The sequence below is a fragment of the Rhodnius prolixus genome, unplaced genomic scaffold (genome assembly GCF_049639745.1).
Source record: "Rhodnius prolixus isolate KJV_2025 unplaced genomic scaffold, Rpr scaffold_15, whole genome shotgun sequence".
NCBI classification, from domain to species: domain Eukaryota; kingdom Metazoa; phylum Arthropoda; class Insecta; order Hemiptera; family Reduviidae; genus Rhodnius; species Rhodnius prolixus.
Window position 1 is genome coordinate 6,261,408 of NW_027411605.1, and position 16,574 is coordinate 6,277,981.

General features: G+C 38.0%; 1 protein-coding gene across 1 annotated transcript in view; it reads left to right on the top strand.

Annotated features, from left to right (window-relative positions):
* Window positions 1–16,574, top strand: part of LOC141454872 (glutathione S-transferase-like) — a 108,789-nt gene that overhangs the window by 23,634 nt on the left and 68,581 nt on the right. The window contains exons 2-3 of the mRNA XM_074129541.1: window positions 2,278–2,426; window positions 4,197–4,367. Coding sequence (XP_073985642.1) covers window positions 2,285–2,426; window positions 4,197–4,367 — 313 coding nt within the window. The 5' untranslated portion in view covers window positions 2,278–2,284. The remainder of the gene's footprint in view (window positions 1–2,277; window positions 2,427–4,196; window positions 4,368–16,574) is intronic.

Here is a 16,574-nt window from a genome sequence, read left to right on the forward strand (position 1 = left end):
GGCTAATACAAAAACTATTGCAATGACGTAGGTTACGTAGCGATACGAGTACCATTTATTATACAAACTGATGTAGATAGCAACGCCATCTCTGTGCACAGCCAAGAAGTTCCGTTCTTGGCCGGTAATTCATTGCAAAGTACTGATAACAGCAGCCAAAAGTGTTGGAAGATACTAAATCTGACTTCTGTCTAAATAGCAAAGAGGTTTAACTTGCTAACATGTTTTTTGGTAGAAATAATTAGATTATCTTTTAGCACGCCAGCTAAAACTTAGTGGCGCCCTTGCCTCCGCCTGCACTCCGCGTTCGGTGTCTTTCGCCTGTTTTCTCCAAAACGGTTACCCCCCGCCCCCGCCCCATCACACACAAGATTGATTGCTAAATCCTATTCAAAGGGGATTAACTTGTTAAAATTGTAAATGGTGTATTCATGTAGTTGTGAAAAGTGCCAGCTCAGATTATTTCCATGTGTATTGTTTCGTGTTTCAAACCAATTTACTTGCTTTCTGCAATAGTAGAGATCTGTTATTTGGGATATGCGGTTAGTTATTTTAATCTAAATATAGAGTGTGTACAGCTGGGCACCTAGCACCCGGAAAACCATTATGGTTTCCACCATTTGGTTTGTCCTTGGAAGCTGGTAATAGTTTTATTGATCTTTGAGGCATCAGGTTTTCGAGTTCTTGCTGTTGAACTGTGGCAATTTATTGGTTCATACCTTGAAGTTACCTTTTAGTTACGTACAGTGGTCAAAAAAAGTATTCATACACAAAAGTTTTCTTACTTTATCTACTGAACTTTTGTTTCTAGGATGACTATTTCTTCAGCACTGAAATCGATGATAGTAACAATGAATTTAATGCTCTCATTTTCTTTTATAAACATAAAGAATTGATTAAAAAGCAGAAAAATAATTTATAAGTAATAGGGAACTTGAACCAAAAAAGATAATAAAAACTGTCCAGCACGGAGGAGGCTGTGTGATGGTATGGGGCTGCAAGAGTGCTGCGGAAGGGGGAGAACTTGTCGTCATCGATGGTACTCTTAACGCTGAAAGGTACGTGGACATAATCCGCCGTAATTTAAGCAAAAGTGCTGGTAAATTGGGGATCAAAAGCAGATACTTCTTTCAACAGGATAACGATCCCTAACATACAGCCAAAAAAACTAAGGAATAACTAAGCTTTATAATGCCCGGAAACAACTTCTCACCCCTCCACAGTCTCCGTATATAAACCCTATTGAAAACTTATGGTCTTGTTTGGAGCGGAAAATTCGAAAATTGAAATGTTCTTCTAGAAAAGAGCTCATAACCAATTTAAAGAAATCATGGGCAGAAATCACATCTCAAGAGACACTAAAGCTGGTGGAATCTATGCCAAGGAGGCTTCAGGCAATAACAAATGCAAAGGGATTGCTTACAAAATATTAGGTCTTTAGTTTTGCCTTAATTATAACATTCAGACTGAGTGTTTGATTACTTATTTTACGTACAATAAATTATTTTTCTGCTTTTTAATCAATTCTTTATGTTTATAAAAGAAAATGAGAGCATTAAATTCATTGTTACTATCTTCGATTTCAGTGCTGAAGAAATAGTCATCCTAGAAACAAAAGATCAGTAGATAAAGTAAGAAAACTTAATGTATGAATACTTTTTTTGACCACAGTACATTCAAAAAGTGTTTCTGTTGCAGGATGATTTTGGCTGGAAAAATCAGAGAGAACTTGATGAACTTTAAAGTTTTCACTAAAGAAAAGTTGTGTGTGGGTTCACTGTAGACTAGAGTATAACCCTGGACCACGCGGAAGGAAAAGCCTTCATGTATTCAAAATAAATTCATAGTTGGTGAATTTCCCACAAAGTGAAAACTTTCCCCGACATAGAAAAGCTTTTGTGAAATGACTCTTTTTTTGTTAATTCGTCCTTTAGACAATAGAGAACTTTCCAACCTAGATGAAAGTTGCACGCTAAAACAGTTTGGGTGTGGTAGAAATATTTAGGAACTTAAGAGCTGGAAGGAAGTGGAGGGGTTAGAAATTTAAAGATCGCCTTTAGCGGAAGTCAAGTGAGTGTGATGGCCGATCTTTTGGGTGAGATTAATGGAAAATGTGAAAACTTATTGCACTAAAAGCGCATCTGGAGGAGTGTTGAGTGACTAAAACTCCTTGCAATCACTCACTAGTGACTGAAAGATATTACTTCCTGTAATGTAACAATGCGACCATTGTTTTGACTAAAGACTACTTAATGTGTAATCTTTTTCTGTTGGCAGAGATCAAATGGCTGAAGAACCCAAATATAAGTTAATGTACTTCAACGCTCGTGGTAAAGCTGAACACATTAGATTTATCTTCGCCTACGCAGGAGTCGACTACACTGATTATAGAATTCCAAAAGAGAAATGGCCAGACATGAAGAAAAGTAAGTTTACACCCCATTGCTAAGTCTTAGAATGTATGAATGGGGGCTTGGTTGTTGAGCTTAAAGTAGATGCTTCTTTGCATCCAACTCAATCTCAAGTTGCCGCTATTCTAAAATAACTTGGCTGATCTAAATTCACTATTGATCTTCAAGTTCTGCTTCCATAAACATAAGATACTTGAATGTTAATCATACAATTTACAGCTTAGCCCAAGTCTCTTGTGTATCAAAATTGTGTTATTTATTTTGGGAACATTTTCTACTATTCAGTTTTTTTAAATTTATGTTATGATTATTATGTTCTACTTTTCAGTATAGTGCACATATAAGATTATTCTAGAATAATTTATTACTGAAACAAAACATAATAATGTGCGTACATATTGAATAATAACTAGAAGCCAGCTAAAGTAAACTGTAATAATTAAAATTATAACAGAGGTTAATTACATAAGTTATCGCATTTGTATTTATATTACATTCAACAAAATTATATTTAGAATATTATACAGTTTTTTTGTTGTCTAAAAATTATTCCAAATATTTGATTTAGATAGAATAGAATAGAAAAGAAATTTATTATTCTGGGACAATTGTCCCCTAAGAATAAATACAGGAACAAATAGAGGCCTTAACAGTTTGGCCTATGATTATACAGAAATTAAATAAATAAATAAGTATTTACAAAAAGTGAAAATAAAAATAACAGCAGAAATTAAGGAAATAAATTAAAACAATTAGAATTTCGGAGGAAGCTGAATAGACAGGAGATAACTGAATAGACGGGATTTAAAGATGGATAGGGTAGGAGCATGGCGGACAGTTGATGGCAAGGAGTTCCAGAGAGAGAGAGAGCACGTATTAGGAAGGACTTGTCAAAGGATGAGGTACGGTGAGAGGGAATATAGAGATCAGATGAGCGAGATCTAGTATTACGGGAATGGATCGAGGATTTAAAGATAGGTAATTTGTAATGCTTAGTTCACCAACTAGCACTTCTAAATTTATGCTACAGACTCTTAACTGTTATGATCACTCTCAGAAGATCATTTTGTCTAAATGGCAACGGGTAAATCAAATGAATCAGAGATCCTGGTGATTTTGATCTATGGAGAAAGACGTTTTCCTCAAGTAAACATTTGAAATTCCGTCCGCCAACTCCTCCTGTTCCGCTATATCTCGTTCCAAAGACTTAGTTTAAATACTGAATTTACTTGAGCTATGGATTAGTTACAGCTTCTGATGCTGTAATGTAAAGTAAAGTAATCGTCCATTTTTTCAGGCGGGCCTTAACGTCCAACTACCAATTAGATATCGTGGACGAGGGCGGAAGCTTATACTTCACTGTAAACAATTTTTTTCTAACAAATAAAAAGTAGTCATACGCAGGATTCGATCTGGCGAACTCTCACTCACAAAGCCACTCTCTTGACCACTAGACCAACACACGTCCCATCTCATGCTGTAATGCAGCGAAAGAAAATGCCTTAATTCCGAGTTTAAAGACAATTGCTCAACCTGAACTACCTATTTAAAGAATTTATTTGTTTTTTTTACGGTTTTGAATTAAGTACCCAAAATGCTTTAAAACTTTATGCTTATTTTTTTCTGTACTTCTGAGGTGAGATGAGAGAAATTTCAGAGTTTGTAGTTTAATAACTCTGAAGTTTGTTAGAATGTTTGTGATCATTGTGCTAAGAGTGACAGAGAGAATGCAAACTGGTTACAAGTTAGCGAGTATTTATGCCAGAAATCATTGATCTGTTCCAGCAATGCCGTTCGGAGTGGTGCCCGTGTTGGAGATCGAAGGCGTAGGTCTTGTAGGGCAGAGCAACGCCATTGCCAGATATCTGGCACAGAGGTACGGCTTGGCCGGCAAAGACCCGCACGAGGCCCTGCAGTGTGACGCCCTAGTCGACACTTTGGCCGATCTCAAGCAAGGTAGCTTAGCTTATGTGTGTTTTTGCTGCTCCCTCACAGGGGAGCGATCAGATTTAACCTACAAAGGAGTTTGATCCCAACTAAAGTATCAATGGTAAGCTGGTTTCTGTTTGCTTTTTGATGCGGCGAAGGCAAGACTAGGGTTCTGATGCAATCTTCACGTACATTCACGCGGCGGCCTCTGGTCGTCATCGTCCAACAAGAAGAAAGGCACGTTCGTTTGTTCGTTGCTTCTGTTTTCAAATCTTGATTGTGGGTTTCCACGTGAGACGTTTGTCAGAAAGCGGCCCAATTAATTATTGGTTAATGTTACATAATCGATAATGGCGAAGTTTTAGGGCGACGTTCTACCCTCCGCTCTAAAGCCCAGAAGTGCTTTGAACGTAATTTCCCTCGACAACTTATCAAACACCGAGATTGTAATGCTTAGCTTCTTTGTTCACCGTAGGGATTTGCGACTATTCTAATTCTGCAATACCCAGTTCCTATTAGCTCATTAATAATGACAAGAACTTAATATCTTTCTAATATCTTCACTTTTTTTCACGGGTATTAATTGCCCGGAAGTGCGTCATTACTGTAGTTTATGAAAAAGTATTACGCGCGTGGAAATTCGAAGCACAGTTTTTTGTTTATTTAAGTTAGATAAGAGATAAATATAGAATGGCGTTAACAATGAAATATAAGAACCCTAATTCCACTGAGGACTACAATGGGGAACAGTCAACACAGCGTTTGTATTAAATACCAAACTGTTTACAATGAGCTCATCAGACAGATAGTAGGGGAGGTTAACGCAATTTACGTCATTCTGGGATCTCAGTAGTAGTTACGGCGGTAAATATGTCACGCGATAGTTTTCTTTTAGTTTTAAATTTATATTTATTACTAGGAATTGTTTAATAATAAAGTGTTTACATTTATTTATTTACTTATTCACACAATGAGGTTATGCATAAATTATGTTGAAGAGGTTTTGTAATTAGTTTAGAGTAATTAGATTAGTTTGCAGCTACATTCTTAGATTATCTTTTTCTGATAATTTATTCTTAAGTTGTTCACGGCTCAGCCATCTTCTGATAGAGTTATCAAGGCGTCACGGTAGCCGAGCGGTTACAGGCTAGACCAGTACCCGCAAAACTAGATGTATTGCGGTACTAGTCCATATTCCCAATGGTTAATATGAGAACTTTACAGTGAAGTATGTTAGCCGGTTGTAGGCTAGACCCGCAAAGCTAAGATGTATTGCGGTATTAGACTATATTCCCAATAGTTAAAATGAGAAATTTATAGTAAAGTATGTTAGGCGGTTGTAGGCAAAGCTAAGATGTATTGCGGTATTAGACTATATTCCCAATAGTTGAAATGAGAAATTTATAGTAAAGTATGTTAGGCGGTTATAGGCTAGACCTGCAAAGCTAAGATGTATTGCGGTATTAGACTATATTCCCAATAGTTAAAATGAGAAATTTATAGTAAAGTATGTTAGGCGGTTATAGGCTAGACCCGCAAAGCTAAGATGTATTGCGGTATTAGACTATATTCCCAATAGTTAAAATGAGAAATTTATAGTAAAGTATGTTAGGCGGTTGTAGGCAAAGCTAAGATGTATTGCGGTATTAGACTATATTCCCAATAGTTAAAATGAGAAATTTATAGTAAAGTATGTTAGGCGGTTGTAGGCAAAGCTAAGATGTATTGCGGTATTAGACTATATTCCCAATAGTTAAAATGAGAAATTTATAGTAAAGTATGTTAGGCGGTTGTAGGCAAAGCTAAGATGTATTGCGGTATTAGACTATATTCCCAATAGTTAAAATGAGAAATTTATAGTAAAGTATGTTAGGCGGTTATAGGCTAGACCTGCAAAGCTAAGATGTATTGCGGTATTAGACTATATTCCCAATAGTTAAAATGAGAAATTTATAGTAAAGTATGTTAGGCGGTTGTAGGCAAAGCTAAGATGTATTGCGGTATTAGACTATATTCCCAATAGTTAAAATGAGAAATTTATAGTAAAGTATGTTAGGCGGTTGTAGGCAAAGCTAAGATGTATTGCGGTATTAGACTATATTCCCAATAGTTAAAATGAGAAATTTATAGTAAAGTATGTTAGGCGGTTGTAGGCAAAGCTAAGATGTATTGCGGTATTAGACTATATTCCCAATAGTTAAAATGAGAAATTTATAGTAAAGTATGTTAGGCGGTTGTAGGCAAAGCTAAGATGTATTGCGGTATTAGACTATATTCCCAATAGTTAAAATGAGAAATTTATAGTAAAGTATGTTAGGCGGTTATAGGCTAGACCTGCAAAGCTAAGATGTATTGCGGTATTAGACTATATTCCCAATAGTTAAAATGAGAAATTTATAGTAAAGTATGTTAGGCGGTTGTAGGCAAAGCTAAGATGTATTGGGGTATTACACTATATTCCCAATAGTTAAAATGAGAAATTTATAGTAAAGTATGTTAGGCGGTTATAGGCTAGACCTGCAAAGCTAAGATGTATTGCGGTATTAGACTATATTCCCAATAGTTAAAATGAGAAATTTATAGTAAAGTATGTTAGGCGGTTATAGGCTAGACCTGCAAAGCTAAGATGTATTGCGGTATTAGACTATATTCCCAATAGTTAAAATGAGAAATTTATAGTAAAGTATGTTAGGCGGTTGTAGGCAAAGCTAAGATGTATTGCGGTACTAGTCTATATTCCCAATGGTTAGTATGAGAAAATTTATAGTAAAGTAAGTTAGGCGGTTATAGGCTAGACCTGCAAAGCTAAGATGTATTGCGGTATTAGACTATATTCCCAATAGTTAAAATGAGAAATTTATAGTAAAGTATGTTAGGCGGTTGTAGGCAAAGCTAAGATGTATTGCGGTACTAGTCTATATTCCCAATGGTTAGTATGAGAAAATTTATAGTAAAGTAAGTTAGGCGGTTATAGGCTAGACCTGCAAAGCTAAGATGTATTGCGGTACTAGTCTATATTCCTAATGGTTAATATGAGGAATTTATAGTAAAGTATGTTAGGCGGTTGTAGGCTAGACCCGCAAAGCTAAGATGTATTGTTGGTTTAGTGGGTTCGATACTCCGTCTCTAGGCGTTGGATTTTATTTAATGGTTAATTAAAGAAATTTACAATGAAGTATGTTTATAGGCATTACTTTACCTTACTACTTACTTTCTGTAGAGTTATCCAGACTCAGCCCAATTAGGTGAAAACCACATTTGGGGGGGGGGGGTTCTCAATACAGATATTACCCTTACTCAAGCTTCCGTTTGGAGGAGCTTTGGAAGGAGAACTGGCTGACAGCTGGTTGGCCGCTTGGGTTAATCGTAAAAAGCGAGGTCCTACCAGTTAAAATAACCACGCTACGTAAGAGGAAGTGTGACGTTAGTTCTTAAATATTTGAAATTGAGTTTGTTTTTTTTTACCGGAAATACATGTCTGTCTGTCTGCTGGTAACGGCAGTTGTATTTTTCACTTCATCTGTATTTGAAAGATGGAAACTTAAATTTAAATGATGTTTATCTATTAAAATTCAAAACCCGCAAGGGGTGGCTGTTGCATGCAGAGACCTGGGGGTAGCGATCGCACGGGTATCCCAGCTCAGGACACCATGCGCAATCACCACAACAAACAGTACACAATACACTTACACAACAACACATACACAATGCAGACAAGGTCATGCACAGTACATAACCTAGGGCCACCGCCCCTAGGCTTTGGCGTATGCCTAGGGAGTAAAGCCTCAAAATCACAGGTCCTCCAAGTTAACATGGGGTTGGGCGTGGGGCTAACAACTCCACACCGGAAAAAAGAATATTGTTCAGAAACCACCAAAATAAGTGGTGGAGGCCTTGGTCCTTTTAAGGACTGTTGAGCCTTAGAGAAGAAGAAGAATTATAATTCAAAAAAAATAATTACATTAAAACGTATTTCATTTAGAGGAAGTCATGCGAGTGGCCACAGCTAGATTCTCTCTCACCAGATTAGTTTGTGGCCCTCTCCAGCTTCCATGCTGGCTCCAGAAAGTATTAAAAGATTTAGTAGCTTTACTACTTCCTCCTGCCGGTGGTGCACTTAGTAAATTGCAATTTTAACAAATTAATAAATGAATAATTCAGCTGCACTGTTTTCATGCTACTCTGCATACTTCCGTTTTCTTTTTAGTTCAATTCAGAAAAAAAAGGAGATTTCATTTTTTATTTACATTTCCGGTTCATCCTTCACGCACCCACTCTAATAACGATCGCGCTTTATGCAAACTTTATTACTTCTCTTTCGGAGCCGTTCGGAGCGATGTTGAGAGCATCATCTCTCTCTTTTTATCTATCCCTCTCATTCTAGTAACATTGTATCCGTGGTCACGTGGTTTTTCCTGTACTACAAGCTATTGTAATGGTGCAGATGTTTTTTTTTTTTATGCTGAGACTTCATCGGGAATATCCGGTTTTAAGTTCTCTTGGGTCTGTGTATGTTGGTATGTTAGTCCATTCAGCGTGCCCCAAAAAAACCGGACGCATTGTTCCTTATTTTGGTTCTTATCTAAATAAATATCGAATCTGAACATTATGATGATAATTTTTTTTCCCCCCTTTTTGTATGTTTCTAGTTATGTAAACTAACCTGAAGGGCACTGAAAACGGTTATATCCATGGAAACCCGAAAATAGAAAAATCTCTGCACGCACACTAGGGGATGATAGATGGTTTGGGAGGAGAGAGAGAGGGAGGGAAAGACCGCTGGACGCGAAAATAGATATCGATTTCACATAACATCAGCCACAGGAAAAACTTTTCACTTTGAAGACTTGCAGAATATTTATAGCGCCACTCCTATTGGGCTAACATATTTTAAAATAACTTTCTATAATCACGTTTACATTGTAGTATTATTACTACAGCGTGAAGTTATTAATAATTCTCTTTTTTTTGTTATTGTATGGAAAAGATCTCTTGTTTAGGAACTCCAGCAGGACATACAAATTGTAACCTTCCTTTGGTTACCATTCAGACCACTTAAACCCTTTATACTTGATTTTTACATCAGAGTTTAGGCGGTTATAGGTCTAGTCTATATTCCCAATGGTTAATATGAGAAATGTATAGTAAAGTATGTTAGGCGGTTATAGGCTAGACCCGCAAAGCTAAGATGTATTGCGGTACTAGTCTATATTCCCAATGGTTAATATGAGAAATTTATAGTAAAGTATGTTAGGCGGTTATAGGCTAGACCCGCAAAGCTAAGATGTATTGCGGTACTAGTCTATATTCCCAATGGTTAATATGAGAAATTTACAGTAAAGTATGTTAGGCGGTTATAGGCTAGACCCGCAAAGCTAAGATGTATTGCGGTACTAGTCTATATTCCCAATGGTTAATATGAGAAATTTATAGTAAAGTATGTTAGGCGGTTATAGGCTAGACCCGCAAAGCTAAGATGTATTGCGGTACTAGTCTATATTCCCAATGGTTAATATGAGAAATTTACAGTAAAGTATGTTAGGCGGTTATAGGCTAAACCCGCAAAGCCAAGATGTATTGCGGTACAAGTCTATATTCCCAATGGTTAATATGAGAAATGTATAGTAAAGTATGTTAGGCGGTTATAGGCTAGACCCGCAAAGCTAAGATGTATTGCGGTACTAGTCTATATTCCCAATGGTTAATATGAGAAATTTATAGTAAAGTATGTTAGGCGGTTATAGGCTAGACCCGCAAAGCTAAGATGTATTGCGGTACTAGTCTATATTCCCAATGGTTAATATGAGAAATTTACAGTAAAGTATGTTAGGCGGTTATAGGCTAAACCCGCAAAGCCAAGATGTATTGCGGTACTAGTCTATATTCCCAATGGTTAATATGAGAAATGTATAGTAAAGTATGTTAGGCGGTTATAGGCTAGACCCGCAAAGCTAAGATGTATTGCGGTACTAGTCTATATTCCCAATGGTTTATATGAGAAAATGTATAGTAAAGTATGTTAGGCGGTTATAGGCTAGACCCGCAAAGCTAAGATGTATTGCGGTACTAGTCTATATTCCCAATGGTTAATATGAGAAATTTAAAGTAAAGATTTGTTTCTAATAAATAAAAAGTAGTCATACACGGGATTCGAACTAGTGATCGCCCACTTACAAAACCACGCTCTTAACCACTAAACAAACACCTGCCCCAATACTTGATGTGTATAAACGGATACAAACTATTCGTCGCACTCTATAAGAACACAATTTCTCTCTTATGTTTGACTTCTAGGTGGGGGGAGGGGTTACGACTTCCGCTATCAGGAAAACCCTGGATCTAGCGATTAGATGTTCCTCCAGAATTCTGCGGTGCTTCCAATGTGCACAGGAGTATGAGAAAAGTGGAAAGATATAATGGGAATATATTTGGATGTAGATCACTTCCGAGTTTGTAGAAGCCTAAAGCTTCTACAAAAAAACTTTAGAATAATCTACGGAGTCTAACAGACTACAAACTAATTACATCCCAGTTTGGGAGCAAAGGGAAAGGGAAAGAGTCAGTGCCGCCTCATCATCCTTGAAGATAAGCCACTACTCACCCAAAGCCCATCCTGCAGAACTTATAGTTAAAGCAGAAATATAATCTGTATGTTACTTTGGACCCTTTTATGATGTCCGCCCGCATACTACCCCTACATACGCCCTAATCCTGGCAGTTACCAAGATATGCCCTTTGGTTTGTCCCTTCGTCTGTGTGTTTACTATGTCTAAAGCTAGTAAAGGAAGTAAGAAAAAAAAAAAGTAATCCCTTATTTTCACTTCCTCTTTGTCATATTAAGAGGAAGTATTGTGATCGATTGCGGAAATTGGGTTTTTGCCGGAAATACACTGAGTCCGCAAAGTAATTATTAAACTCTGATGTGCACACTCGCACGACTTCCTTTTACCGCAGATCACGTAATTAAATTACCTTGAAAATATTTGCACTAAAAAGCAGTTGAATTCCAGATTCTTCATATTCACCCTTTATAGGTACCATTTCCGGAAATATCGCGCCAAACTACCAAAAAGTAATTGTTTATTGAAGTGCTCTTCCGGAAACTAACTTTCCTCAAAGTTATTTTTTAGAAAATCGCACGAGACAGATCAGTTCGGATCAAGGTGGCATTTCCGGTTGGCAGTTTTTATTCAAAAACTTAAGGCGGAAACTTGAACTTGTCGAATAACTTCCGAAGTTTGTCGAAAACTGGACTCGCAAAACTTCCTTTAAACTGAGGAAATAGAATGTGTACGGCTAGTCAACCTGTACACCGGGGGGCCGTCCTTGGAGCGCTTATTGTGAAGGAATGGCTGCCTTGATGAAATGTCGCCTCTTTCTCCGGCTGCCCTTTACTCGCTCTGCCCCCAAAGGGAACGGCTTCCGTTCGGTTAAAGCTTTCTCCATTATGGACATTACGTAGCACTTGGAAAAAACAGGATGTGAACACTACGACACTTTCTCTTACTGCAGTTGTTTCAAAAGTGCTCTGAATGACCCTGCCGTTCGAGTACGGGCCGCCGAATGATTCAGCAAGGATTTTTTTCCGCTCAGAGAATTAGATTCCAAGTTTGGAGAAAATGTTTGCGATAGAAACCTTGCGGATAGTAGTACGAAGAGTGAGTCCCTGAGTCCTCTAGATTATTTTCTGGACAAAGCAATGTCTTCTAGTGGCCGTGCTCCATCTACAGTGTCCTTCGCATTGTTCATATACATAAATAAAAGGATTTCCGGCATTACAGTCTCATTTCCATGGGGGCCGACTAATAATCGTATTCATAAAACTATTTGCGTCCTATCAAAGCAGGTCACTTCCGTCTACATCACCCGCACCCAGCTCACAGGAAGTTAATATTCTCTTAAGCCAAAGCAGTCAAGGTTGTTGTTTCCCCAAGTACTGGTTTATAGCCCATGTTTGGCGACTAGAAGGGAGATTGCATGCCAGTAAACCTCCCCTTCCTACTCTTCATCGCCAAACACTGATAACCGCAAAGCACTAGTTCTTGATAGAGATAACAATCTCTAGGCTGGGAGGACTATATTTTGGTGCTACATTGACATCCCGTAGCAAGAAGGAAGCGTAACTTGTGCTAGTATATCTTGTTTGTCGACCTCCACCTCCCCTTCCCACAAACATTGCTTATCTCCCTGGCTGGGAGGTGTTAGACTTCTTATAGAAGATAATGAGCCTTGGCACCTCTATAGCCTTGACTGGCAGCCAGCTCTTCCATCCAAACTGGGAGCGCGGCACTATGTAAATCCTTCTGCGAGAAGGATCAATGGCATTGCCGCCTCTCCGAGGTGGCGGCGGGGCGAGGGCAATCCAACTCAAGCGATAATCTCAATTTAAACGCTCTCTCGCGCTTTGCACGTGATGAGATCTCGTGATTAGACTTATCGATCCGATAAGCAGGCCTTTCTTGTTTCTTTATCTTGCTCTCGGCTAAAAATAGGCAAGTTTTGCGCATCCTGCCATCCTAATTTAAATAATTTTTACAAAATACTATTCTGATAATAATCGCAGGAACTCAGTTACACTCTTAATTTTCTTGGTGGCCCAAAAAATTGTATGCACAATAAGAACTTTAAATAACAATAAAGTGAGTTTTTATCAAAATAAGTTTGATTTTTCATAATGTAATAAAATGTTCAGACATTAAGTACTTGTTTTTGTGAACAACTGATTTCAAAGTTCTGGTTCCGGCATTGCTGACATCGCGAACAAAGTGGAGTCACGAACATTTCCTTTGGTATTCTCGTTTTATGGCTGTTCCCAGTTCTGCAACTGTTGCAGTTCTCCACAGCGGGTGTTTTCCCTTTTATGGGCCCTCTTATAAGTAAAACATCGTTGTCCAAGGCACCACGGTAGCCGAGCGGTTAGAGGCAAGACCCGCAAAGCTAGATGTATTGCGGTACTAGTCTATATTCCCAATGGTTAATGTGAGAAATTTATAGTAAAGAAGTTAGGTGGTTATAGGCTAGACCCGCAAAGCTAAGATGTATTGCGGTACTAGTCTATATTCCCAATGGTTAATATGAGAAAATGTATAGTAAAGTATGTTAGGCGGTTATAGGCTAGACCCGCAAAGCCAAGATGTATTGCGGTACTAGTCTATATTCCCAATGGTTAATATGAGAAATTTATAGTAAAGTATGTTAGGCGGTTGTAGGCTAGATCCGCAAAGCTAAGATGTATTGCGGTACTAGTCTATATTCCCAGTGGTTAATATGAGAAATTTACAGTAAAGTATGTTTGCTAGTCGCCTCCGTCCATGACACCTAATTGGTAGTTGGACGTAAAGGCCGCCTGGAAAAATAGGCAATTACTTTACTTTACTACCCCGTGGTCCAATCCACGTTTTCCTTTTTGGCAGAATCCTGTTGGATATAACTTTTTGAATGAATCCTGTTGAGAATGAAAAGCCTCATATTGAAAGGTTTCTAACGGCTTGGCACGGCTGGTCGCAGCAAGTTCAAGATAACGATACCAGTAACAGTAGCCGCTAAAAAGAATTTGGAAACCGCGATGTGCGAATTAACAGGTCCCTAGTAGAGGCAAAATGGCCGGAAATAGATCTAGGAGCTTTCGAACCTGGAGAATTGTAGCAACAGGAAGTGGAGTGGTTGTCCCCCACCACCCCCAGTTACCCCCATCAGGAAGTAGGTGAGGAACAAAACTGTAAAAACCAATAAAATTACAAGAGTGTTAGCGGGCGATAAATCGCCATGATAGTGATTAGAAAACTTTTTAATGGCTCCCGTACGGACAGAGTTACGTTTTACTTTGTTGAAACCGGAAATTTAATGGAGAACAACATTATTTCCTTTGTACTAATTAAGGTATAAACTAGGTCAGCCAATCCTATTAGATCTGCGGTATCAAGCTAGACATCAGCGCCATCTATCTAACTTTGATTCGCTTTTATCTGTCTGTGTGTTGGTGAGATGGGGCAAACCCCAAGCACAGAACTAACGTTATTGTTAGGGACTTAAATTAATTTAGCAACTTAAATTTTATTGATTATAAAATGTAAAATTTGCCACTTAGAAGTGGCAATGTAAAGAGTGTGATTGCCTCTAAAGCGCCACTTTACTTGAGTATTACGTCATTATCGCGGGTTTATTAATAGTGAATATTATTTTGCTGCAATAACAAACCGGAACCGGAAATGTGGTTCTCTTCTTTCTCTTAAAATTTCATAAGAGGAAATCTTTTAGATTTTGATTTTCCACCAGAAATTTAAGGGTAAGGAAAAGCGATTTTTACCAATAGAACGTCGAGAAATAACAACTCTTTCCATGCAAAGAGTTGGAGGTGCACATCAGTCCACCGGATATGCGACTGCACGGCTTGGCATTTTGACATTTTCTAGACCAGGGGTCCCCCAAACTTTTTACACAGGAGGCCAGTTCACTGTCCCTCAGTCTGTTGTAGGGCCGGACTATAAAAAAACAACTACGAACTAATTCCAATGCACACTATACATAGTTTATTTTGAAGTAAAAAACAAAACGGGAACAAATAGAATATTTAAAATGAAGAACAAGTAAATTTAAATCACCAAACTGCCCAGTTCTTCAATGGGAACTATGGACCTGCTTTTGGCTAATGAGATGGTCCAATGTCCGGTTTAGTTATAGTGCTTTGCCTTTCTTCCTACTTCTGGCTGTTATTTCACACTGCTTCCGGAGCCGTGACGTGAACGTCCCGAGTCACCGGAAGTAGTACTGTGCTCCAGTGCTTTAGGAGCACAGGATGTGGATCCTGTCACTGACCACCAATGAAAGAGATGCCCCTTCCGGAAGTGCGGCGGGGCACGGATAAATGGCCTCAGGAGGCCGCATGAGGCCCGCGGGCTGCAATTTGGGGACCCCTACTCTAGACAGACTACATGTGTGTCCATTTTAACTTGGATATATCGGATGTTGGCCTTAATTTGATCTACAATATTTTCTAAGGAATATTGATTATTAGAGAAGGTCTGAGGTAATGTGATGTCACTTCAGCAGTAAGATAAAAAAGTTTTTAGTATGAATTCCATGTTTTAAGAAAATAAGAAGAAAAAATCGTTATCCAGATTTTTCTAAATAAGTCCTACTGCGCATTGAATGATTCTCGCCGTCTGTTTTGATTGGTTCTCCAATCAAGGAGGAAGTCAAGTCATAAAAAATCACTCCCCAGGCGAGATATGGTCGATTATTTTTAGAACTATTTTAAGTTTTTTACAATTTATGGGATATAAGGCGAGTGTATGTGTATGCTGTAAAAATAGATCTGATCCAGCGCGTACTGCACATCTACGCGTGCATATTGCAATGCACTGTCTAGGAGAAATATTATGGACTGGCGATACTAAGTAAACATGCACTTTGTATTCGATCTATGTTAAGAGCCACTTTAATTGATAATCAGTTCAGGGTGCATTTTTCTTGCATTCTCCTCCTACTGTACCGAGTAAGAGGAAGTGATACAACCGTGGCTAGTTTGATATCGAGTTTTGAAAACGGAAACATCCGTTTTGTGAGGCCCCCCTGACCAAAAATTTGTTTTGTTTTTTTTAACGAATTACTAGAATACCACATTATCTGAGATTAGCTGTGGAGTTTGTGGTAGCTCTATAACTGTATGGACGATTTGTTTTTAAAAGAGAATCGGCCAACCGAAAGTGCCGCTTAATGTTTCGATTTTTCATTCTTTTGAGATTTTCTTTTACATTTTCCGAAACATGTCCACCGATTTTCCCTCTTGGAAAACTTGGGATATGTTTATTATGCATGACTTTTATTTGAAAATATTGTTCAGGAAAAAATTCTGCAAGGATACCCTTGGGCTTCCTCTAAAGTACCAGTTCATTAGTATGGACTTACCACTTAATAAGGATTAAGAACCCAAAATTGCCAAATCGAAGATAATTGGCTGACTGGCATTGTCATTAGGAACTTATTAATTATTTATTATTATTTTTTGTGAAAAACATAAGTTTCCGGAAAATGAAATGATGTAAACTGTGATGAGAGGAAGTCTAGCCAGTTTCCACCATGAGTTTGAATTATTTAAGACAATAAAGTTTAAATATAATTAACCAATAAAATTCTCGTCTATTTTATCTAATTAGCTTTCAAGGTCACCTCCCCACTCACCGGTTTACGAGAAGTTCAGGTGTTGGGAGTGTTGTTCACACAGGTGTTGGAAGT